At 51.3% G+C, this 25,632-nt stretch overlaps 1 protein-coding gene across 1 annotated transcript; it reads right to left on the bottom strand.

Moving 5' to 3' along the window:
• Positions 1 to 1,219: 1,219 nt before the first annotated feature.
• LOC133355536 (cadherin-4-like) lies at positions 1,220 to 25,308 on the bottom strand. The gene is made up of 19 exons (XM_061572877.1): positions 25,267 to 25,308; positions 23,853 to 23,955; positions 22,774 to 22,991; positions 19,850 to 20,044; positions 19,329 to 19,428; positions 18,359 to 18,648; positions 17,046 to 17,219; positions 16,023 to 16,181; positions 14,495 to 14,639; positions 13,199 to 13,368; positions 11,842 to 11,976; positions 11,315 to 11,500; positions 10,223 to 10,869; positions 9,228 to 9,367; positions 8,225 to 8,482; positions 6,870 to 7,091; positions 6,319 to 6,455; positions 5,223 to 5,307; positions 1,220 to 1,383 (listed from the first exon to the last, which is right to left on the bottom strand). Exons 1-19 carry the CDS (start codon positions 25,306 to 25,308, stop codon positions 1,376 to 1,378), a joined length of 3,414 nt encoding a protein of 1,137 aa, XP_061428861.1. The 3' UTR covers positions 1,220 to 1,375.
• Positions 25,309 to 25,632: the final 324 nt, after the last annotated feature.

The raw sequence follows: 25,632 nt of genomic DNA on the forward strand, positions 1-25,632 counted from the left end.
GGGCCGATCACCCACGTGAGTCGAGTAGGTTGAAAGGCTTTCTCTTGCAGCAACCACCCATTTTGGAAAAGACAGGAATATCAAGTACTGGGTTAGGTTAAGAGATTGACGAGACCTTTTAAATTGTCGGGCTTTATTCTCAACAAAACTTGCAGCAACAATTTATTCACTGAAATACAACCTCTGACTTTGACCCAAGTTATCTTAAGTCTATTTATACACAATAAATACTCTAATTCATTACCCAAAATACGCAAGGGAACTGGCCATTGGCAAACATCGCATTTCCGTCTACGAGGAGCCAGCCCTTTGTCAATCCACTGCTGGATGAGGGATTCCCAGCACTGCAAATTCTCAGTTCAAGTGAAAATGACATTCTTCTGGAGGGAAATACGACGTGGCTGAAATATCCATAATGAAAAGTATGCGTGGCAAGAGGCTGGGTTTGCTAATTTGACGTCAAATAATTGCCAACCATTTAAGACCGTTTTTTTTAAATAATCATTACACTATCACTCTTTGTAAATGGTTCTCAGTCGCCCTGCTGTAGAGATATCGCGTGACCTCAGAATAAAGCAAGAAGCCAAATTTGACCAGATGGCGCTTGTGTGCAGTCATTGGTGAAGGACCAACTCGCTACACTTGAGAAAACCGGTTTAATCGTGGATGTCTGAAACACTCAAATCGAGGATCCCTGGGGTCCAAATTCAATGGGATCAAAATCTTTGACCATGGAGCCACTTAGGCACCTCTTGATGGGCCATACTTTCTACACCCCTGGTTTGGAGAATGTCGCTGGCGAGCTCGCCACCCGCTTGCCGATGGGCGAGGCCGCTCCGCCTCACCACTGCCGCCGTGCGTCGTAGTCCCCCCACACCCCAGTGCCGGATTATCCCAGGAGCAAAAGTAGCTACATATGTAGTAGCTACTATGTACATATGTAGTAGCTACTACGGGTCCATATGGAGTAGCTACAGGCCCTGCACTTTCAAGGGCCCTGCGCTAAATGCTTTCAAGCTATCAATTCCAGTTCCGTGATTCTGCACTTGCTCTATTACTACAGTACTATACTGCCTTCAACTTTTATGAACGACTGGGTGTTTAAGGTTAACGCTTTGTCTTATTATCTGGCTGTATAGCAAATGAAAAAATACAATTCCTTTACTGTGCAATTTAAACATTTGTTTGAAAATTTGTGGGTTTTTAGTTTCGGGCCCCTTTATAACATATGCTCCAGGCCCCGCGCTCGCTTCATCCGGCCCCGTCCGACTGCGCGGAGTTGTGGCGTCACGGTGGGTCGACTGCTCGTCGTGGTGCGGCGTGTCTCGCGGGGCTGACGTGGGGTGGCGATGCCCGCTCAGAGCAGCCCCTCAGTTCAGCAATCTGTGCAGCAGCAAGGGGTGGCGGGGGCGAGATATGCACGGGAAGGGGAGCGAAGAGGGTTTTGTAATTGAAGGATAACTTGCAAATCGTTTTTAAACGAATCACTTAAATACGGGTACAGTATTTCATTAGTAGCAAATAAAATGTGTAGTGGCAATACACGTACAACAATGTTTACATTGAGACAATTTATTGTATGTTCATGATTTATGCATCAGAATTATAGATGTAATTTTCCACTGAATTGCTGCAAACAAGTACGGTATTTACACTCTATTCCTAAACGGTACTAATACTGCACATACTCTACTGCATTGCGACCAAACAACACAAATAATGAAATTATTTCATTCGAGACTTTCGGAAATGACGGTACTTTAATTGTGATGGCATTGACAGTGCTCGAGTCTTGGATTTGGCAGAATTTTGCCGAGGTTGTACTCATCCACCATCGAGATTCGGGCATGCCCTGTGTGCTGCTGCATGCTCACTGGGCACTGCTGACACTTTTACATCCCCATCACAGCACAACAGAGAACCTGCACAGTGCATGAAACTCCGGTAACTTAACAACACAATGCCCACCCATTACCTCTTACATGAGCTGTGTATGAAATTCTCCGGTGCTAGGTACTGTATAGGCTTAGTAAATCAATACATAAACGTGCAGTATGTTACCCTTGTGAACATGAAATGTACACACCGCATGTGCGTGCATATCCAACATGAGTGTGACGGTAACAAAGATGAATATGGACTCATCAGGGTCACGGGACATGCATGAAATCACACGCGCAAGAATCGAGGTTATTCAGTATCGTGGAATTGAGCAGGAAACTTTGCGGGAAGTGATGATGGCCGGTGGTCGAGACCAAGGGTGGAGTGGCAGCCAAATGAGTAAATGCGCCCGAGAGGACGTCCGCCGAAGAGATGGAGCGATGGGAAGCAGCTCGTGTGCAGCTGCTGTAGGTGGATCGCAGGAATTGCGAGAGATGGCAACAGCTTTGAGAGGCCCTTTATCCAGCGGTGGGTTGAGCACGGCTGATTGTTGCGTATAAAACGGATTCGCGTGACTGATGCAGCCACGAGGTGGACGCGACATTCACCGCAGTGTTAAAAAGGAAATCGATTCTTGAATCAGATCGTGACCCTGATTTGAGATATTTCATCAAATCACCGAGGGGGTGAATTGTTACACCACAATACGATACGAAGGCGAACCATTTATAGATACCCCACTGACCGTCTGACTTAGATGTCAATGATCTCAGCTTACACATCACCGAATGTTGCAAACAATTCACACTGGCTATATTGAACGTAGTGGGGTGACTATAAATGGATCACCATGTGTAATATGAACCATATTTGAACATGCAGTACAGGGTCATTTATATTGAAGGATTCCACAGTCTTGGTTAAAATTCATTTTTAAACTTTAGCGGGTACGACCCGCGTGCGTGACCTCATCATCAGTGGTTGATTTAAGACGCCGCTCTGCCATTTGTGGTCAGCAGAGTCTGCGTTGGGAAGGAGGAGGAGGAGTTTAAAACAACTGCTGATGAAATCGAACGAGCAGTCCGCTCCCGGGTAAAGTTTAAAACTGCAATAGAGCGTCGTGCACAAACGTGAAAGGAACAGTTTTTATGTTTTACCGCGCACTCGTAGTTTCAAAAGAAGACTCGACGAGTCGTAGTAACATTGCGGTGGGCGTTGACACAGTGCAGTGGTTGCATATGCGCAGGGGTCACACGTGGTTTAAGATTTACAGAAACGTGCTCACGTGCCATCAGAAAGCAACCATTTGCCAAGCCTCTGAGAAATTCACCAAAATACTTATTCCATATGGGTACGCTTGTTTTTAATTGCTCAATAAATGCTAAATGAAAAGTAATACAGCCGTATATTTTCAAGTTAAGATATCACAAGCAAATTCATAACTTACAACCCTCTGCCTGTCCAAAAACGTGTTGAAGGCCTCCCCATGCCGTGTTCAGGCATCGTGGTGGTTTGACCATACTTCACCACGCTGGTCAGAAAGTTAACTCGGGTCAACTGGGTTAAGAGCACAATGCGCTAACCGCTGCACCACCGCTCCTTCCAATAAAACATCAATTGTTAAAGATTGTAAATATGCATATTTAACTTTATATATTTGTTTACAATGATTAAACTGTGATATGTGTATCTCATTGAAACATCCAGTGTATTGAGTAGCTCATAATTATCAAAGAAAACAAAACCAATCTGCACAGATTACCAATACATTTCCAATATTTTACGTGTAAAATTAAAGTCATGTAACAAACATGGAATAAGCATTTTCAATTTCTTACTTTAATACCCACATCTGCATTAAAAAGCAGTGCTTTTCACACGGTCAGCCTTTAAAAGTCCGGGCTTAATAGCAATCGCACCGTCTTAAGTCACATCTCAAAGCATGAGCATTGCCTGCGTGAAAACACAATTGGACACGCAGATAAGTGCTGCGATTGTGTACTCCAGGCAATAACTCTTCCCTGCTAGCGACATATACTGGAACAGGTGGGAGTAGCCACACTTTACCCCACCACACGTGACTTCACTGTGGTGAGCCCAATTACACTGCTGCGTGGACACAGGCACGAGGGAGGGGGGCCATGCGGGGGGTGAGTTTAGAAATCTTGATCATTGTTTCAACTGCTGGCGACCTCTGTGCGTGTGTGCGCAAATATATAGAATTAAGTTGGTAACATTTACATGCGGTCCTTTATATGGTATTCTTTCTGTTTTATGCAACCACAGACCTCTTTTAATAAGTCAGGGTGACAAAAAACTTAGTTTACCGAGATAGACACAGATTCGTCTGAGTTTCGGTAAACCAACTTTGGGGTCATCCTGTACGTTTAATAAAATACTACTTAAAACAAATTATCCGTGCGAGGGGCAACGCTCTAATCCCATACAGAGGGGACAGATGATATTAGTCCGCACTTTGCTGTACCACATTGTCCTGGCAAGCCAAGGTACGGCCCACGGCAATGGAGTTTGGCAACATTAACATGATCCACCAACCATCGCTGCCTCCACAGGCCACGTGTGGAGCCACCATCGCCCAGCTATGTTCTCTTAGGGAGGTTCCTTCCGAAACTATTAGTCCAATTCCTCATTGTCAGCGCGGAACAACACATCTTTTGCTCGTGGAAGGAAACCAGAGCTCCCGAAGAAAATCCACACCCACAAGAATTAAACAGGCGAAAATCTACCCAGATAGGTCGACAACCTACTTTCTGTACTGGTATCCACCAGCTCTCGCGCAGCCCAGGTTAAGTGCAAGCCAGCCAACCAATCTTGGCACCTCTTTATTTTGCAAGCCGAAGCAGGCAGGGGGGTCTAGCCCGACGGGCACACAAGCGGTCGAGCGAGGGGGGCTGGCGAGCGGGCGGGCATGCAGGCGGCGGCGGGCTAGTCGCACTCCCGGAGACCCGTTACCTGCCTTAACTCATACTGGCACGGCGGCGCCCCACCCGGGTTACGCCTGTAGGCCTGGCAGTACGGGCACGAAGACGGGACGTGGTGTCCCCCGTACAGCGGGTAGTGGGGCAGGCGGCGCGGCATGAACCCGCCGTGGGGGGGCAGCCGGTGCGGGCAGCCGGCGCCGGCCGAGGCGCAGACGGCGCACGCCGTGGGCGGCGCGCAGCCTCGCCCGCAGCAGCACGGCCACGCCGCGTGCGGCCCCGCGTGCGTGGGGCCCTCCTCGTCGGCGTCGGCGGCGTCGGCCGGGACCGCCGCCAGGACCTTGCGGCCGGAGAGGCCGCCGGCCGGCGCGGGACACGCGGAGCCGTCGGCCGCCCCCGTACCTTGGTGGACGAGGACCGTGCCCGCCGGCTTGGTGCCCGCGTCCTCCCCGGAGCAGCTGACGGGCGGGCAGCGCATCGCCATGGGCTGCTCGCGCACGCGATGGGACCGGGTCACGGCGCTGGCTGCTGCTGGGGTCAGCGCCGGGGCGGGGCGTGGGGGGGGCCGTGGGGGGCCCGCTGCGATGGAATTTACCCACGAGCCCTCGAGAATAATGATCAATTACCGTTGAATCTGAATGGGCTTCCCACAAGCGCTGTACGCAAACCCGTTACGCGTTGTTGTGGAAATGTATTTAACGTTTTGAACAAATGCCGCTGGATAATATTGGTCTGAAAAGCTGAGAGGCTGATAGACTTATCTTTTAAAAATTGTGTTTGCAGAGATATGGATGGAGGTCCGTTTTATACAGTTTCATGGGTTTGTAGTGAACAGTGGCGGAGCTATCGAGTGTGTAGGCGGTGCCATTGCATGGGGGTCTACGGGGCCATAGGAGGACCCAAGTGCCGGGCTGCGAGAGAGATTGGACCCGGGTTCATTCCTGTACCAGGGCCCTTGGATGCTGTGAGGTCAATGAGTTGGAATCAGCATGAACTCGATTTCTCGAAGTAGACAAAAATAACACACAGGTGTATTGTTTACAATAATCCGAGTGGCTGGAATTGTCTTGACGGTAGTTTCAGTAGGAGGGCGAGTCGCTGATTGGGTGGGTGGGTAGGCTTTATGTAGGTAGGTAAGCAGGTCGTAAATGGAAGGCTGAGTGAGGGTCGGCAGGCAGGATAGTGGGTGTGTGGGTACGTCTTTGGTAGGTTTGTAGGTAGTTTGGTGCTTATGTAGATTTGTAGCTGGGCTTGAAAGCAAATACACCAAATTATATTACATTAGACCTAATAATGTCGACTTTAATACCATCTCTGCAGAATATTAACGATTATAACGAATATAATAATTAACTGCTGAATTATTAGATTTTGTAGTTCAACCAGTTATCGAGTCATAAAATAAACCAATATTACAATATTTCCCGTGGTTTCTTCCAATTATATATTTTTAAACATCTTAATTGCCCATACCCCGCCCGATGAGAATGGTACCGACCTGCTGTTCCTCTCCGCCATCCTTGTTGTATGGGCGGACTGTACCAAGTGAGCACTCCTCCACGTGAATGGCCTTCTGGCAAACCGACTGATGCTTCTTCTTCTTGCACTTGCAGATGAGCAGGGCCGCCACCAGCGCTGGAGGGACACACGGCCAACACTCATCGGTCAGCGCCGGCCACAGTCCAGCCCCGCGACTGCTCAGTCGGATTGGGTCCATCATTCATCTCCAAGCACACGGGTGTGTCGGAGAGTGGACGCACATTTACTCGAGTTGTAAATGTTGTGGGTTCACTCTCCAACACACCGGCGTGCTGAACTGGTAACGAATTGTCACGTTTTGTTGACGTGACAAACATTACTAATTGGCTGTGTCGGGTGGTGGCGGGTTTAACGGCACATTTGTATTGACGCGAACTAACCCATAAACACATCTCTCTTATGGATAATTGCAGCAGCCTGTACATTTTTTTTGAAACTCCATCCGAAAAGCAGATGGAGAGGAAGAATTGTCGCCAATCGCACGGTCCGTTCCACCAGGGGTGGGCTCACCGAGCGGCACGAGCAGCAGCGAGCAAATGATGGCCGCGAGAGCGCCGGCGCTGAGTCCGTACTCCGTGTACGGGTGGCACATGCGCTCGCTGCCACAGTCGCACACGGTCACGTGCAGGTGGTGCGTCTCGCCCAGGCCCTTGTGGTCCGACACGTGCACCGACACCTTGTACACGTCCGTGGGCGCGTGGCCGTGCAGCAGCGTCAGCGCCGCCGTGTGGTCTAGCGGACGGGTGGCAGGAGAGCGCGCGAGGAGGAGATGTGAGCGGCGGAGAGACGGGAGGGGGGTATAGAGGGGAGATGAGGGGAGACGGGGGGAGGGAGATGGAGGGAGACATGTAGAGATGGAGAGAGAAGGGAGAGAAGGGGGAGACGGGAGATGGTGGAGTAGCTGCACATGTCGAACTGGCCACAGCACCGATGGAACACGAGGAAGCACGGGGAGTGAAGAGCAATGCGGAGCATGGTGGAAGACGGAAGAGATGGAGAGAGGAGGGAGAGATGGGGCAGATGGTGCGGATCGTGGGGGGAGCACACACAGTTCAAGAGTGAGAGCAGGAAGCATGGGGAGCGATGGTGTTAACTTATATTCCAGCATCGGCTAATTAGCCTACATTTCCATGTATGTTGCATCAATTGCAAATAATCGATAATTACACCCCATGCACGTATTGTGAGCGTAGGAATCAATTGAAACACACAAGGGTGACGTAGTGGAGGGTAACAGTCGCTGGCAATCGCCGACAGTCGTTGCAGCACCATTTCCTCTTGTAAAAGAAGAAGTCGTTTCCCCGAACGTAGACAAATGCCGATAAACTTGCTACCTTAGTGGACAAAGCGGAGGTTGCCAACTTCCAATCCCCACATCTACGGCGTGGCCCCCGCCAGTGCCGGATTATCCTCGTAGCAAAAGTAGCTACATATGTAGTAGCTACTACATGTGTAGCTACTAGATATGTAGTAGCTACTACATGTGTAGCTACTATATATGTAGTAGCTACGTATGTAGTAGCTACGGGCTCCGCACTTTCAAGGGCCCCGTGCTAAATGCTTTCGAGCTATCAATTCTGGTTCAACAATTCTGCACTTGCTCTATTACTATAGTACTATACTGCCTTAAACTTTTATGAACGACTGGGTATTTAAGTTAGCGATTTGTCGTATTATCTGGCTGTATAGCAAATGAAAAAATACAATTACTTTACTATACAAGTAGAAAATTATTGTTTTCATATTTACGTGTTTTTTATTTTATTTAGGGCCCCTTTATAGCATCTGCAACAGGCCTCGCACTAGCTCCATCCGGCAATGGCCCCCGCGTCCACCGCACGCTCGCGTTGTGCCACTGGTCGCACCGTCCTTCTGCTTGAGCTGCCACATGGCGTGGCCGTCGCCGTGGGCGCCGCCGTGGGCGCCGGCGTGCGGCGGCAGCAGCTTGAAGGTGAAGGGCCCGGCGTGCGGGTCCAGGTCGGCGTCGTGGGCCTTCACGAGCACCGAGTTCCACGCCGACTTCTTGCACACGACGTCGTCGAGCTGGCGCAGCGTGGGCGCGTTGTCGTTCACGTCGGCCACGTGCAGCAGCACCGTCGCCGTGGCCGTGCACGGGTGGGCGGCTGAGGGGGTCAGGGGGGGGGGGGGCGAGGGGACGGTCGCACCGTCGTCGTTACAAGAACGCGTCGACGACGGAGGCCCCGGAGAGCCGACCGGCGCGTCCACGCTTCACCGCGACGCGAAAGGCCTCCTGCGAGGCTAGGCCGGCGTCAGGGCGGATCTGACGGCCACAATGTTCGTTAGTTTGTGTTTGTCTGTATGTATGTTCACCCGACTTTGTCCCGATTGTGCAAGCGGCGTCGCAACGGTTCGTGCTGGGTAATGGCCTGTGGAACCGGATGCTGGAGAGCTACATCTGAGTGACCTCTGGGTCAACTTTCATGTTGAGAATTGCTTCATGAGACGTGTATGTGTGTGTGTTTGGTTTTCTTCAATGAATGGTAAATTCTAAATTTTATTTGCAAAAAAAACCGTGAAAGCGAGTTAGCAGTGGTGCACAAGCACAATCAATAAAAAAAATCTCAGTCGTCAATACCATTTACCTGAAGTTGAAAAAATATACAGTAGACAATGTTTCTATCAATATCGCTCTTCTACTTATTCAATATATTTTATTATCTTTCTCTGCAATGACAAAGGGCCATTACCTGAAACGTCCCCTCTTTCTATTGAGCTTTGGATTAATCCCCCCAATAATAATAATTTAAAGATAATACCAGGTTCATAGCGCAGCCCAATAACCAACCAAAGTGCAACCATCACTACCGTCATCGCTACCATCGTTGCCACCGTCGCTTCTGTCATTACCGTCGTCGATGGCGAGGAAGATGGCCGTGTAGACGTCGTTCTTGATGTAGGGCGACTCGCGGTCGAGCTCACGCAGGAGGGTGATGTCGCCCGTGGCGTCGATCGTCAGCAGTTTCGCCGGGTCGTACATCTTCTCGTGCCTGCGGAGGAGTCGGTCGATGGACAATTAATTCAGTTGCACACGGATCTCAGTGGTAACTCTGTGATATCACCTTCTGTGATGGATTAGTCGTCACGTGACACTGACAGCAGACAAGGCGACAATTATAATGACGTCACACGGTGCCTGGCTTGTGATGTCATCGTGTTGGCCAAACTAGCTTTTCTATTCGGCCAAATTGATTGAATGACCTGTTTTGAGGAAAATGATGTAATCAGTTTGGCCAGTTTTCAGCAGGGTTAGTTCCTAATAGCAAAACAACTTTATACTAAAATGGACCGTCTACATCATGGGACCTCCTTTGCCAGTAACAAAATATAAGAATAGGTGTTCCCCTTTTTTTCTGGCAACAAAACAGTTGTGTTAAGTTGTTAAAACACCAAGCTGAAACCTTTTACAAGGACTCATATCTGAATTAAGTACAATACTTGTGGTCAGAATGCAAAAAATACATACTCTGATAATATATGCATTGTCCTTGAAACTGATTGGTCCACACCAGAGACACCATAGACAGCTTTCTTTCCAGCCTAGTCTCAAACAGTGTTAGTCTAACAGTCTAATACCGTTTGAGCCTAGTCTCAAACGGTGTTAGTCTAACAGTCTAACACCGTTTGAGCCTAGTCTCAAACGGTGTTAGTCTAACAGTCTAACACCGTTTGAGACTAGGCTGGATAGAAAGCCGTCAATTGTTGCAAAGCGTCCTTGGGACGAGTCACCGGCTGTATATATCTGTACGAGATTAGGAGAGGGTCGCAGGACGAGCACCCCCCCTGCCCCCCACTCCACACCTCCACCCCCCCCCCCCCACCCCCCCACGGAGGTTGCGGCTCACTTGACCACGTGATGGCCGCACAGGTGCTTGGGCTGGAAGGAGGCGATGAGGCTGCCCGCCTTGAGCCCCTCGGCCTTGTAGACCACCAGCTTGGCGTCGGCCGCCTTGGAGTCTCGGTACAGCGGGATGGCGATGGTGTTGGACACCACGGCGACGCCGTACGCCGCCAGCCCCTCGCCGCCACCGTGGGCGACGTGCCCCCCCGGGTACGTGTGGAGGGCCCCTCCGAGCGGAGAGCCGTGCAGACCCGTCGTGACGACGCCGCGCGACGGCGGCGAGCGGTGGTGGTCGTGGTGGAGGTGGTGGAGGTGGTGGCAGCCGTCGTACGAGGAGGAGCACGGGGCGAGGTGGCCGCCGTGCTGCTGATGCAGCTGGTGGTGGCCGAAGCTCGTCCCGTCGCGGACCGCGACGAGAGCGTCGTCCTTCGGCAGGTGCGTGGCCGCCAGGTGCCCGAGCGCGGAGCGGTGCTGGTGGTGGTGCAGGTACGGGTGCTGCTGCTGGTGCTGGTCGTGCAGGCGGTGGTACGGGTAGAACGAGCCGCCGTCGAGGTGCCCGCCGTCGTGCAGGGGGTAGAAGACGACGAGCGGAGCGATGTTCTTCACCGCGAGCTTCAGCGCCGCCACCTTCTTCACGTCGTGCTCGATCGGCTGCGCTCGGTTTCGAACGGGGCGAACGTTTCAGGTGGGCACACAAAACAAATGAGAATTGAGATTTTTTGTTGTTATTTTTTTGTTTCACCGCACGCCAAATTTCGTTTTGTGGCAGACAAAGTGAATGTTACGGGCGAAATAGTAGCGACCATACGGAGACGCCACGGGCGCAGGGTGGGGGGAGGAGAGGGGTGGCCATGGGTGAGGCGGTAGGATATGGTGGAGCGAGATTCGAGGAGGAGAGGGGATGCAAGAAGAGGTGCAGAAGAGAAGCTCATGGAGAAGGAAGACCCGAGCAGCCGGCCCCACGCAATCATCGGGGGTGGCCGGGGGGCATAGAAGTGCAGTACAACGGCGAGCTTTGTTTTCCCCTGCACTGCCTCCCACTGCCCAACCCTACGGCAACGCAGTTTGCACGCGCGGTGGTGGCACAGCGACTGACCTTGCGCAGGTAAATGTGGGCCTTGTTGGTCTTGGGGTCGGTGATGACCCCGAAGTGGCCGTCCTCGTTGCCGCTCACGAGCGAGCACTTGACCCTCCAGTTGTCGGAGAACTGCTCGTCCGCGTCCTCGATGGCGACGATGGCCACCGTCTCGTTCTCCTTGTTCTCCCTGATGGGGCCCAGCACCTTCGCGGGAGAATGGGGATGAGAGAGAGGTGATGATGATGTTGATCGGGGTGATGATGATGTGGGAACGAGTCACGGGTAAGAGTGGGAATGAATAAAGGGAAGAGAGAGAGAGACGGAGAGAGACGGGGGTGCATGCGTTGTTACGTATGTCACGCCGCGTCGTTGTGTCATCTTGTGTCGTCTTGTTGTGTCATCTTGTGTCGTCTTGTTGTGTCATCTTGTGTCGTCGTTACATGTGCTGTGCCACATCGTTCTAGCCTCTCGTTGTGTCATCTCATCTCGTCTTCTCATCTCGTCGTCTCGTGTCATTGCGCTGCGCTGCGCGCTGCGAGCGGTGCCTGGAATCCGGTGATGACGGGCGGGTGGTCGTTGATGTCGGCGACGGTGATGACGACGGTGGCCAGGCTGTAGAGCGCACACGGCAGCCCGTCGCTGTCCAGCGCCTTCACCACCAGCCGGTACTTGTCTACCGCCTGAGGACGGCACAGAGACCAGACGACTTTGAGACCACAGCAAGTAGCAGCGGCAGTGATTGTGGTGGCAGTCTTGGTGATGGTTATAACGGTGACAATATATATGTTTCTTTATAGATGCAAGCAATGTAAGCGGGATTCGCCAAACGTCCCAATGCTGAAACTTTTATCCACAAATAACTCAACTGAGATCACACAGCCACAGTAACGTCGCCCCATGCTACGGAAAAATCTTATCAGGACCCTCCTAAAAAAGAGTTTAGATTCAGTGAGGTTTTTCCTGTGTAAATTAGCATAATCACATATTATTAGAACATACACGCTTGTGAATAAGTCGCCCTGAATGCACCAATCTTATCGGTCTTTCCAAGCTAAACGGGACAGAGCCTGGGACGCACTTGGGTGGGAGATGTGCTGGGAATACCAGGTGTTATAGGCTCGGCTGCGAAGGGGCTGCATGGCAGGAGGATTCTTGAACCTGACTCCGGGTATCTGAGCGTTATCCCTCGTGGGCGTGGATGTTCTTCCGCTACTAACGGTCAATTCCACAGCTCACTTCAAGTCTTGAGACTCAGTCAGGATTTTACTGGGTAAATACATGGCGTCGTTATTTGTATTTAGGATTTCGCGGCATAACAATAGCACGAGAGTGATGGCATTGTATAGGTCTAAATGAGTACAATCCAGAAGAGAAAACGCATGTTGACTGGGTTACTTTTTGAGAGACGAAAGCTCAATGAATGAAGTTTGGGGAAAGGCCAAGAGGCAGAAAGAGAGGTAATGTTACGTATCATATAACTGATGTCAAACTAGGACCCATATCTTAACGGGAGGCTTCTTGCCTGCAACATCTTGAAGATCACCAGAATTGGTTCAAGTGGACCTGATGAGACGCTGTTGAAACCGGTCCAGAATTTTACTGAATGAATGCCGCTTAAATGATGCACTCCCAGAAGGCCGTGAGGCGTTTGTTGGGTTGTGTAAACATGTATCTACTTATGTATTTTCACCTGCAGAGACAGATATATGAAGGTGGAATTTATCTGCTCGGAAAAATAAAAATGCTGCTTTGGAAAAGAAAGGAAGAGGGAGTCAAAGCCACCGCCATTGGGATGGGGGGACTGAAGTAGTCAAGATTCACGTTCTATCCGGCCGGTGACAAGGGTCACACGTTGAAGACGGTGGTTTTTGTTTGCAAAAGACGACGGTGCCGGGGACTCGCCTCGCGGTCCAGCCGCTCGCTCGCGACGCTCACGACCCCCGTGTGCTCGTGCACGGAGAACGCCGGCGCCGGCGACTTGGGCTCCTGCTCCACGATGCGGTAGGTGACGCGGCCGTTGAGGGTGCGCCAGTCGTCCTTGTCGGAGGCCGACAGCTTGAGCACGAAGGTGCCTGCGGACGCAAGCGGAGGGGTTCGAGGCCGCACGGCGTCTCCCGGTGGCCGACGGGGGAGCGGGACTCGAGCCCCTTGCCAGGCCGGTCCGGTGACGTCCCGGCAAGGGGCTCGTACCGTGTGCCGACGCTTTAAGAGCCGCGCGGCATCGTGGGGTCGCGGGGTCGGGCCTTCTGCTCGGCGCCCTCCCCTGCTCCCGGCTCGTTCCCCCTTCCCTCTGGAGCCCGAGGGAAGCGACCGTCGCCGCTTGTGCGCGTGTAATGTATCACGAACCACTCCGGGGTAGGTTACGCTTTCCCAAGTCGAAAATCGACTTTGTAACTTTTCCGCCGCTTTGTTTTGTAAAACGGTGGCCCTGAGGTCGGGCATGGGACGCCGGTGAGCTGCGTCCCCGCGTCACAACGTGACACCGGCACTGCCCGCCGCCGGTGTCTTATCCCTTCATTCGGCTCATGCTGCCGCCTACGCGGTAGAGCGAGCGGATTGCAACCGGAAGGTTGAGAGTTCAAATCTTGGTTGGCGATGCTCAATCCTATAGCTGGAGGTTGACTCGGCCCATAATAAGTACCAAGTTTGCAAGGAAGTCAACGGTGGTTGTCCTTTGCATAGTCTCGCCTCTAAGATAGGAATGTGGAATTTCCACCACTGCTTCAGGGCTGTAAATAGACGATGAGCGGAGCCTCAATGGTCGGTTGAGCCGGAGGTCACTTTGGCTTTTGACCTTCTGGGCCAAAGCAGGTGCTGGTGGTATCACTGGCGGCGCTACTGAGGCGGCTGCTGACGACGTTTCCCCCAACTCGAGCTCGACGACAATGGGGCTGATGTCACAGCTCCCCCGATTAGCACGGCTCGCTACGTACGGTTCAACATACGCAGATACAGCTGTTCACCGCGAATTAGCATCTCCGCTTTTTCCACTCGAGACCAAACCCAGACCTATTTCTCATTCATGCCAGGTTCATTCTCGAACCTGTACAGGTTACCGTGATGAAGTTCAACACAACATAGGTGCGAATCCATTCCCCTCCGCCACGCGAACACGGACACCAAAGCCCAGAGCGGCCGGGTTCAACCAGGGACAGATGGCAGCTTTGCAGGGAGTCGGTCTCCCGCCCGCGCCCGTACCTGGCTTGCTCTCCTCCAGCACGGAGCCGTGGAACTCCTTCTCGGCGAAGACGGGCGGCTCCTCGTTCAGGTCGACGACCAGGACCGTGATGGTGGCTGCCACCTCAAGCTCGTGGTCGTGCGCGTCGGTCAAGCGCAGCTTCAGCTGTCGACAACGACGACACAAACACATCCCGTCGGTCGTGGTCAAGAGGCGTGCGCAGTCCACGGCTGTTGACCACGAGCCCGTTCCATCGCTGCGTCTCCGCGGCGGTCTGTGCGGGTGCCTCTGCCACCGCCATTGGTTGCCACTCCGTCGTGAGGGCCCCGACCGCAGGCCGTCATCCCTGCGGGAGGTGTGGACGTGTCCCTGTGCGAGCCCCGTTAAGCTCACTGGCAGTCTAAGTAACGTCATTTACCTGCGTATGATTAAAGACCTGGAACAGGAAGACTTCTTCACAATTCTGGCAAATCGCCTGGTGAAGCTGGTTGCTGTGATCACCAGCGAAACGTCGTTCTCAAATTGGAAATGTTGCTCTCCAACACACCAGTTTGCTGAAGTAGTAACGAATTGGCACGTTTTGTTTACGTGACAAACCTCACTAGTCGGCTGTGTCGGGTGGTGACGGGTTAGCGACACATTTATATTTACGCGATGTAACTTCCCATGAAAAAACCGTCATGGATTACCTGCGTATGTTCTCCAATCGTCATTGTTAATTTAGTCATAATTAATTCTTAATTATGGTCGTAGCTTTTGCCTCGTCAAGTACATTTGTGGGATATTCATTTTGTCGCGGCACAGTCGATGGCACACTCTGGGGTTCGCCCGTAAGGGGCCGTCCATAAATGACGTCACTAGATTTTGGACGATTTTTAACCCCCCCCCCGCCTCGTCACACGGCGTCACAAAGTCATGCTTCAAATCGCTTTAAACTATTGTCATTGTAGTGCGTATTTAAGGTGGCGCTGCACTCTGATATTGTAGGAGTGTTGATATAACAATTAGTGTTGTTACAACAATTCTATATTTATTTAAAGTTGCGCATTTTGATATGACGTTACATTTCTCAACCCCCCCCCCCTCGTCACGCATCTTCACAAATGTCTGACCCCCCCCCCCCCCCCTAGGTGCGTGACGTCATTTATGGACGGCCCCTAGGCGGTCGTCACGCCTGATGATGTTGGTCCACCCCAGGCCCCTCGTCGGCGGACAGAGCAACAAACACGATCATTTCCGTCACGAATTACGTTCACCGCATGAAACGACATTCACGTCACCGGTGTTGGCCTAACGTCGCAATGCTGACGGCGAATTACCTGCAAATGAATCAATCGGGATTATTGTACACAGAAGCAGCAGCATCAACATCGCCCCTTGACTGCGAAAACTTAGCAGGAAGCTCCATCACAAAGATTCGTGAGACTGTCCTGGATAAGCAAGCCTTAGAACAACAACAACAATAATAATAATCACGCCCATGCCCCCCCCCCCTCACTGGGGGCCCATGCCCAGCCACGAGACGCCCCCCCCCCCCCACCTTCCCACCTTGTAGACGGCGCGGAGCTCGTGGTCGAGGGGTTTGTTGACGCTGATGACGCCCGTGGCGCCCTCCACGCTGAAGAGGCCGGCGGGGTGCTGGTCGGCACCGGCGCCCGTGAGGCTGTAGTGCAGCTTGTGCTCCCCCCCGTGCTTGTCTGACTTCACCTGCACGAGGTGCGCAGGGAGGAGGAGGAGGGGGGGAGATGGAAGCATGAGCAGCCTGACATTGAACGAGGCCGGGCTGCAGTGAGCCACCCGTCCCCTACTTCACCCCCAGGGCGGCTCAGAGAAGCCATGCGTGGTGGTCACCTCTATCGGCTCTCCTGAGCCAGTGGTGGGAATACCTCACCTCTCTACGGCGTGATAATCCCCGTACAATAAGATCATAGCTGACCCAGATTTACCAAAACACCAGGACACAGGGCTGCCAAAAGTGGATACTTGCCCGGGCGTCAGGCAAAAGAGGGCCCCGCAATGCACCCAGTCTTTTTTTCTGCCACTCGTAACGAAGGGAGGCCACCCACGTGGGTTGCAGACCCAGGCCTCTATCCCCGAGTCTCCAGGAACCTCTGGGTGGCCCCTGCCAGGACATCAAATTACCAACCGCCAGTGCCAGATGAAGCTAGTGCGGGCCTGTAGCATATGTTATAAAGGGGCCCTAAATAAAATAAAAAAACACATAAATATTAAAAACTATATTTTTACTTGCACAGTAAAGTAATTATATTTTTTCATTTGCTATTCAGCCAGATAATACGACAACTCGTTAACCTTAAACACCTAGTCGTTCGTAAAAGTTGAAGGAGGTATAGTACTATAGTAATAGAGTAAGTGCAGAATCACTGAACCAGAATTGATATCTTGAAAGCATTTAGCGCGGGGCCCTTGAAAGTGCAGGGACCTTAGCATTTGCAGCTGCTACTTTTGCTCCTGGGAGAATCCGCCACTGCCCACCGCGGGAAACCCAACTTCTGGTTTCCCACTCCTTGAGGACGCGCAACGCTCCGTGCACACGCGGCAATGACTCACGATGAGGATGGGCCTGGGGAAGGGCCCCTTCTCGTGCTCGGGGATGATGACGATGCCCGCGGGCCACTTGAACGCGTCCAGCTTGCCCGGCCACTTGGCCGTGAGCTCTGGCCAGTGGCACGTGACCGCAGGCTCAAGGTCACCCACCGGGCTCCAATCCACCTTGTGGTGCCACTGTTGTGTGCGCAATGCGGTGCAGAGACAAACATTTTCCAAGGGTAGCCTTAGCAGACTGGCTGGGGGCGCGCCCACCCCGTGGAATTCTGCAACGCGTTCGAAACGTGCGTTCTGTCTTCGGGAGTCGTTTTATTCGAGGTGTGGAAGCAAAGGGGGGAGGGGGGGGCAGCTGTCGGGCAACGCGTGCTTGCTGTGTTTGCAGACACGTGTTGGACGTTTTTGCTCTGTATCTAAAAGTTTGCGGCAAGCCTTTGATCGACAGGGTATAAGTGGCTCATAATATCAAAACTTCATAGATTCGATTTCGATTTAAAGCTTTCGTGACTGCAGGGATTCATCTTCTTGGTTCTTTCGGTTATTCACCTGAGGACGGCTGCTTGCGTTGTGGCCGAAACGTCGTGAGAATTGTATTTTATTATGTTTTATTTTTATTATTTTATTATTTCCCTTCTACGTGACTTTACCGAAAGAACCAAGAAGATTCATAGATTCGTTTCACCCTGATTTAGGCTTTCCCAACTGTCCGCATACCACTATAACCAATTTACAACTTTATACCAGGGATGTGTTGATATTGGGTTGACAAAGGGTTTCCGAATTATTACTTAGCAGTAGTCGTAGTTTTATAATTGCGTTGTTAGATTCCTAGATTTGTTTTCTCTCAGTGACCCACAAAGTATGCAATGCTGCTCCGACATGATCACAATCGTGCCGAGAGCCGCATCACAAGCAGAGCTACTTGTACACAGACACAGCAGCGGGTACACAGCGCATGACAAAAACACACATTGTGACTTAAACAAAATAGGCGAGAGAACAAACTGCGTCTATTTAGTTTTAAACGCCCCCCCCCCTAGTTATTATCTAACAATACAGTTTGACTGTTGGACATTACGATGTCACTACCAAGATATGGTATAGTGTGACCCCCATTCCCTGTAATATTTAATCTAATTTCTTGACGTTAAATTACGTTTAGGATTAAAACATTTTTTTAAACCGCTGCCCGCAGCGGGGGGGGGGGGGGGGCAGCCAAAGAGCCGCAAGAAGGGAGCCAAAGAGGAGCCACCGCATGCGGCTTTAGAGCCGCAGGTTGCCCAGCCCCTGCTCTAACGCAACATCCCCCACACACACACCTGCTCGTGCTCGAGGTGGTGACGATGGTTCTGCTGCTGCTGCTGGTGGCCTCCGTGGAGCGGCACGGCCACGCGTCGCACCGTGGGCTTGGCCACGAAGAGGGACACGAAGACGAGCCACTGCTGGTGCGAGTGGCGGTGGCGCGCCGCCACGGCGAGCGGCACGGTGCGCTGGGCGAGGCGCAGGGGCGAGGCGGCGTGCAGGGAGCCGTCGGGACGCGCCGTGAAGCGCGCGTCGCTGGTCGAGAACTCGAACTCGTCGTGCCCCTTACCGCAGCGCTCGAAGAGAACTACGGGGGGCACGGAGAATGGGGGGGGGGGGGTGCCGCAGGGCGTGACTCGGGGTTTGTTCTCGTGCTTAATAAACGTACGCGGGTTAAAAAACAAAATATGACGATTAGAAATTGTCGATTTAATTTTTAAACAACAAAAACTGTCGGGAAAGAGTTTTAAAAGTGTAATTGTCATCAAGGCTTCGTGGTCTAATGTGCAGTCTTTCGAGCACAATAACTCAATAAATAAACACTGAACACATTTGTGAATAGCAACACTGAGGTCTCAAAATAAGAAAAATATAAACGGTGCAGTCTCCAACTCTCATCATCTTCTCGATCTCTTTGGCCTCTCCAAGTACGAGCTGGGGAGCAGAGCCATTGTCTGAAACGTCACCTGCTATATAACGTACTTTGTTTCCATTCTAAGGCCACGTAGTGTTATTGCGTAATTTCACGAGACGGATTGAAACGGTGTTTCAGTTTTTAAACCCGTGACCAGGCGCGGATTAACGCATGGAGGGGGACTTCAGGAGCTGCAGCCGACGGACTCGGATGTCGAGGGAGTCCCAAAAGAGACAAAGACGACAAGAGCCTAACGGTCTGTGTGGGCGGTGTGGGCGGTGTGTGTGCAGGCTGCTACGCGGGTGATCTTCGTCTCTGTGTGCATGGCGGCGCGGTGTGGACGAGCAGCGCACCGTTGAGCAGGAAGGCTCCCTTCGGCAACTCGGGAGGCACAGCCACGCTGTAGAACTCGCTCTCGAAGCGGTGTTTGCAATCCTTGAACAGGTGCTTGCCCTGCGTTGGAAAACAAACAAACAACAACAACACGCAGTCCCAGTTTGAGACAAGCAGTGTGGGAGGGGGCGGTATCGGTGGCACGTGCAGTGGCGGAGCCAGGCTCGCAGCAGCAAGGGCCCTGGTGCGAGGGGTTTAAATGCCACCGTTCCTCCTCCCACCTGTCCCCTTCGTAGCCAGGCACCTGGGACACTTTCCGGCCCGTGGACCCCGGTGCAGTTGCACCGCCTGTACACTTAGCAGCCACGCCGCTCCGCGCGGTGCGCCAACCACCGATTAATTATTCGATCATTAAACGAGGGCAGCAGAGGCACACTGCACCGCGTGTCGATATGGCTGCGTTGGCAGTGGGCGCACGAGCGCGCATAACGAGCGGAGGGGGGTGGTGGTGGTGGTGGAGATGAGGACCACACACACTTACGTGCGTGTCCTCGTCGTGCGTGCGCACGGCGAGCGTGATGAGCGTCTGCCACTCGCGGTGGGCCAGGTGGCTGACGGCCTTCACCACGAAGGAGTAGTGAAGGCCGTCGAGGAGCAGCGGCCGCGCGCAGCGAACGGAGCCGTCGGCGCCCACGGCGAAGTGCGGATCGCCGCTGCTCAGCACCACCTCCTTGTGCTGGAGGCAGCGCTCGAACTTCACTGTGGCACGCCGCGTGGTGGTGGTGGTGGTGGTGGTCACAACAACACGCCTCGATTATCATCATTGTCATCATCGTCATCAGACAGATGGGGTCACAATATGCCTGGATTATCATCATCATCATCATCATCGTCATCATAAATCAGACAGAAGGGGGTCACAACATGCCTGGATTATCATCATCATCATAAATCAGACAGATGGGGGTCACAATATGCCTGGATTATCATCATCATCATAAATCAGACAGATGGGGGTCACAACATGCCTAGATTATCATCGTCGTCACGATTATTATCATCAGACATGATCTATCCGCTGCTGATGATGCCATTGACAGTGATGGATTATTACCATGTGATTGTTCTTATGCATAGACATGTGCATATGTGCCTTGCGTTTTGTCGAGAAACTGCAGAGAGGAGCACTCCCTCGTGCTTGTCGGAGCAGTGGGATACGTTTCTTTAATTTTGTGTTATTTAATGTCACGCAAATTGAGATGTGAGTGTCCTCTACAGAGCGACAATCCCCGATTGTGCTTTGCTGGTCTTCACAGGGTGCAGGTGCTCGCTAACGGCACTTGCCCCACCAGCCTGTTACGGCTATACGGGGAAATCTTTGTCTTTGATGCAGCATCATTGAACCGAGTAGGACATGCCAGCCACTCACCGTGAGTGATTAAGTCCCCCACTTTAATTTCCTTGTGCACAGGAACAGTGTACTCGTGCTGGTGGAACCTCATCATGCAATCCTCCTTCTGTGAGCGAAAACAAATAGGCATACATGTCGAGACAATACCCACATCACAGTCACTTGGCAGTTTAACGCATCGGCTTTCGCGACCAATATTAGTCATGGTAAAGGTTTTTGGGTAATATCGCGTAAGTATAAATGTGTCGTAACCCTTCACCACCCTACACAGCCAGCAAGGTTTATCACGTAAGCGATTTCCACGTCTTGTTTAGGCGGCAAACCTGACTGGCTATGTCATTATGAACATTTACATTTGTCACTGCAAAAGAAGAGACTAAAATTATATCTATTGTTTTAACAAACCGTGTTGCCAGGTAGAAAATAGTCCCCTCTAGCAGCCGATTAGTGAGGCTCGAACTCTTGAGTTTATGGATACATCTCAATCGATGGTTGTTTGGAGGTACAGGGACACAACTTGTTGTACTTACGAACGAGGTATGTTCCAGAAGTCTGTTCGTAAGTCGATTTGTTCGTAAGTCCAACTTTACTACTGTCGATTCCAAACGTGTTGTGCGGCATGTACGCTAAACACGGGGAATGTCTTTACAAGTTGTATAATAATCTCCTATAGATGTAGATGCCACTGATTATTCACGTTCTGCAGATGTAGATGCCAATGGTTCTTCATGTTCTGCAGATGCCACTGGTTCTCCATGTTCTGCAGATGTAGATGCCACTAGTTCTGCACGTTCTGCAGATGTAGATGCCACTGATTCTTCACGTTCTGCAGATGTAGATGCCATTGGTTCTTCACGTTCTGTAGATGTATATGCCACTGGTTCTTCACGTTCTGCAGATGTAGATGCCACTGGTTCTTTGTTCTGTAGATGTAGATGCCAATGGTTCTTCACGTTCTGCAGATGTAGATGCCACTGGTTCTTCATGTTTTGTAGATGTATATGCCACTTGTTCTTCACGTTCTGCAGATGTAGATGCCACTGGTTCTTTGTTCTGTAGATGTAGATGCCAATGGTTCTTCACGTTTTGCAGATGTAGATGCCACTGGTTCTTCAAGTTCTGCAGATGTAGATGCCACTTATTCTTCACGTTCGGCAGATGTAGATGCCACTGGTTCTTTGTTCTGTAGATGTAGATGCCAATGGTTCTTCACGTTTTGCAGATGTAGATGCCACTGGTTCTTCAAGTTCTGCAGATGTAGATGCCACTGATTCTTCACGTTCTGCAGATGTAGATGCCATTGGTTCTTCACGTCCTGTAGATGTAGATGCCACCACCGCCATATTTTGCGTGGCGGTTGAACTTACGACTCTCGGTCTGAACAGGCAAATGGACATATGGACAGGTTTGCTCGTATCTCTGAAAGTTCGTAAGTAGAGGAGTCCCTGTAGTTCGTTGGCAGTGTTAACACAAATAACTCAACGCATTCGTAAATAAGTGGCTTTAAAAATAAAAAATATATAATATAATACGCGACGTTTCGGGAAATGGCCCTTCTTCAAAGCATATAATCACATGTTATCTCCATCGCAGTGTAACTGAAGATCGTTTATATATACTGCCCGTGAATTATATATAGAATGACGATACCTATATAATGATAATGTATAAGTAATAATAATATTACATGTAATTCACGGACCGATTGTAGAATAAGAATTCATCATCTTTATTTATCCTGGAGAAATCCGATTATCTATGAAGCTCTTTTTTTCCACAGATGCCCAGGAGTATGCAGCAGTCCTTCACCTTACCGCCGGCCGTTTTGATACCAAGCCGTTTGGGGGTCACTGCATAGGTTCGCATTCACTTCTGCAGAGTGCAGAGCGACACTCACAGTTATACGCCGCGCCCACTCACCCTCTCGCTCACCCACCCGCTCACCCGCCTGCTCACCCTCCTGCTCACCCTCCTGCGCACCCTCCCGCCGACCCTCCCGCTCACCCTCCCGCTCACCCCCCCCCCACTCACCCGCCCGCTCACCCCCCCCTCACCTGCGGGTGAGCGTGCTCGTGCTTGGACACGTGCAGCTCCACCACGGCCTTCCACTCGTCGCCCGTGGCGTGGTGCTTGGCCCTGAGCGCGAGTTGGTGGCGGTGTTTGTGCAGCGTGAAGCTCTTCGCCACGCGCACGGAGCCGTCCTGTAGCACCTTGAAGTGGGGGTCGCTGCTCAGCAGCTGCACGTTGCTGCGCTGGCAGCTCTCAAAGGGCACTGCGGGTGGCCGGGTACACGGACAAAGACAAAGCTGCAGCCCCTTGCCTCCCCCGCCGTCGCCCCGTGTGGCCTTCTGAACGGACTGCTTGCTGGGGCGAGGGCTGTCGCCTAGCGAGCCCCTCGCGTCCCCGCTGTTGATGTTGACACAGCGCACCGGGTACTCAGTCTATCATTCCTGCGCGTTCAATCAAATAAGTAGCGCCTGTGGGGGAGAACAAATCAAATCGGCAGTGGTTTTCTCTCTAAAGAGCATTGTCCTGCCATAAAAATTAGGAATTTCTGCCAACAGAGACGAGTGCATATCCCATCACTCATTTGGCAAATAAAAATACGTTATAATTCTGTAAATAACAATAATAACAACATTACTATTTGTTTAACCGGAAAGGCTTTGATTAGCGTTAAACAATTGGACAAGGAAAGTCCTGGATTAGGATACGGGTTTAGATCGACTGAGGATGTTTGGCGAATTCCTCACGGAGTGTGTTGACCTCATGTGGAAAGAAAGGGGAGCACCTGAAAGTAAAAACAGAAATCCACAAAAAACTCCACGCAGACGGAGCTTTTCAAAAACCTACTTGCCGTACTGCCCCATTATCGTCGCCACCATATACCATCACGCTGTAGGCGCGTGTCTCACACAGACAGCGCCTCCCCTATCTATGGGCGATCCGCCATCCCTGCCGCTAATTTGCTACATTAGTCCCATCGCCGCCACACCGCGCCCTGCCCACACTCAACGGCGCCGATGTTTGCTATGAGGCTGAGTCGATCGCGACGGCGGTTTGGGTCCCATGACTTCGGTCCTTCTCGGCCGGTGCCGGCTCGCAGAGAGCACATCGACGAGGTTGTCCCTACCTTTCACGATGAACTGCCCTTCGTGAAGGTCCATGGGCACCTTCACGATGTAGTGGTCTTGCGAGAAGGATGCTTTGCAAGCTCGCCCCGGTCTCCATATCGCCTAGAGGCCACCAAATGAGACCAGAGAAACAGCGCGTTCATAGGCGTTCACAGATTCGTGCGTTTTATATAAATACACACAGGGCGCTTCAAAATAAATGTTAACACCTCTGAAAATTTGCAACAATACCACGGGAAATGTGCCTCCGGATTCTCGAGACCACCTGGAGAAGATTACAGGTACGTGTTGACAATGATGGCGAACAAGCGGAGACTTTTTGAAGCTATTGACATTACATTTGTTACCATGTTACAGTGTATTGTAAGTGTTAACATTTTTTTGAAGCACCCTCCAAAATGTGATCCCAACGGTGCTATCGACAGCATGTCACGAGACGAAGAATCCATTCCGTCCTGCTAGAGAACGTCCCACGGAAGCGAACACCAACAGAGTTACTGCAACAACAACAAAAAAACCCCGCAATTGACCTCTGCACTACACACGGTTGGGAGACCGAATTGTGGCCACCGGCTTTGCCCAACGAGAATAATGTTTCTTCGCCGCATAAAAATCAAACGGCTACTTAGGTGTCAGCGCTGAAACGCAGTCAAACGAAGTGCGGTTACCATGTTGAACGTGATGATTGGTTTTGTTCAATCATTGGAGGCTGGCCTGGCATCATCAACAACTCACTGCACTGGAGGGCCCTGTTTGATAACCGGCGGGTGAAGCCTGCGGTCGAATCCAGGTTCTGAGTAGTACCCGCTCAACGCACTGATCAATGAGCGACTTGACTGTCAATTAATTTTATTAGGGTTGGAGACGTCAACCGTTAAATCTTTCTCAAATTATGTTTCATCCGATGTATTTACCACGTTGTTTATTCCCTCAAGACAATTATCTGCATTATCAGCAGGTGGATGAATACAACATGGAATTTATTGGTAATTTTTCGTTAATAAATTACCCATAAATGTTGATTATAGTGCTGATAGAAAATGGTGTTGGTGGAACATCTGAATTAATTTGTATTTGAATTTTAGGCCCTAGTCACTCATGTAAAATTGTCCCATATATACTGTTCAATAAAATACGTGAAAAAAGTCAGGGACTTTTTTATGCATTTGTCACTTAATAAGAATAATTTCATTAAAAACAATGAGAGTTTAATGTCATCTTTATTGATGTGATATTTTTAAATTCGCATTTTATCCCGTCTGTTAACATTTAATTCACTATTTCAGTCTAACAGTTTTTGTACTTTATATATGTTTTACTATAAAGCACCTTGGGACAACTTGTTGCGAAAAGCCCAATTCGATATGCATGATTAAACCACATGCTGGCAGCAAACGGCCCAGCATCTCTTACCAACAGCAGCACCAGGGTGGTGCTCAATTTGCAGGGCATCATCGCTGGGACGACCGCCGAGCAGTTGCCCTCTCTCCCCTCCCACGCACGGCAGAAGGCAGTGCCACGAAGCCCCGCGTTATATACGGGGACCCCCAACAGCAATTATTGCCGGGGGCCGTGACACGTTCGAGTGAGTGAGAGTGAGCGGCTCCCTCAAAGGCCAGTTTGTTTGGGGTGTGGTCGCAGTAGCCAAGCTTATGTAATTTCTGTTCAATAATCCTGGGTGGGTGCTCCCACAAGGCATGCTGTTCAGTACTAAATGCTCGGTGAGTGCCCGCTTGCTCATTCGGGTGGACGCTCAGCGTAATTGTGGCTCGGCGTGGC

This window comes from Lethenteron reissneri, chromosome 51, assembly GCF_015708825.2.
Source record: "Lethenteron reissneri isolate LAM-NWPU_2019-01 chromosome 51, ASM1570882v1, whole genome shotgun sequence".
Classification (NCBI taxonomy): Eukaryota; Metazoa; Chordata; class Hyperoartia; order Petromyzontiformes; family Petromyzontidae; genus Lethenteron; species Lethenteron reissneri.

What these genes read in the sequence shown, in the direction of transcription:
- LOC133355536 (XM_061572877.1), bottom strand. Translation starts at nt 25,308, where the DNA reads ATGATGCCCTGCAAATTGAGCACCACCCTGGTGCTGCTGTTG. An exon ending in AGGGCAGTTCATCGTGAAAG is followed by an intron (nt 22,992 to 23,852) that starts GTAGGGACAACC and finishes GGCCACCCGCAG; the next exon opens with TGCCCTTTGAGAGCTGCCAG. An exon ending in GCTGGAGGAGAGCAAGCCAG is followed by an intron (nt 13,369 to 14,494) that starts GTACGGGCGCGG and finishes TTGCGTCCGCAG; the next exon opens with GCACCTTCGTGCTCAAGCTG.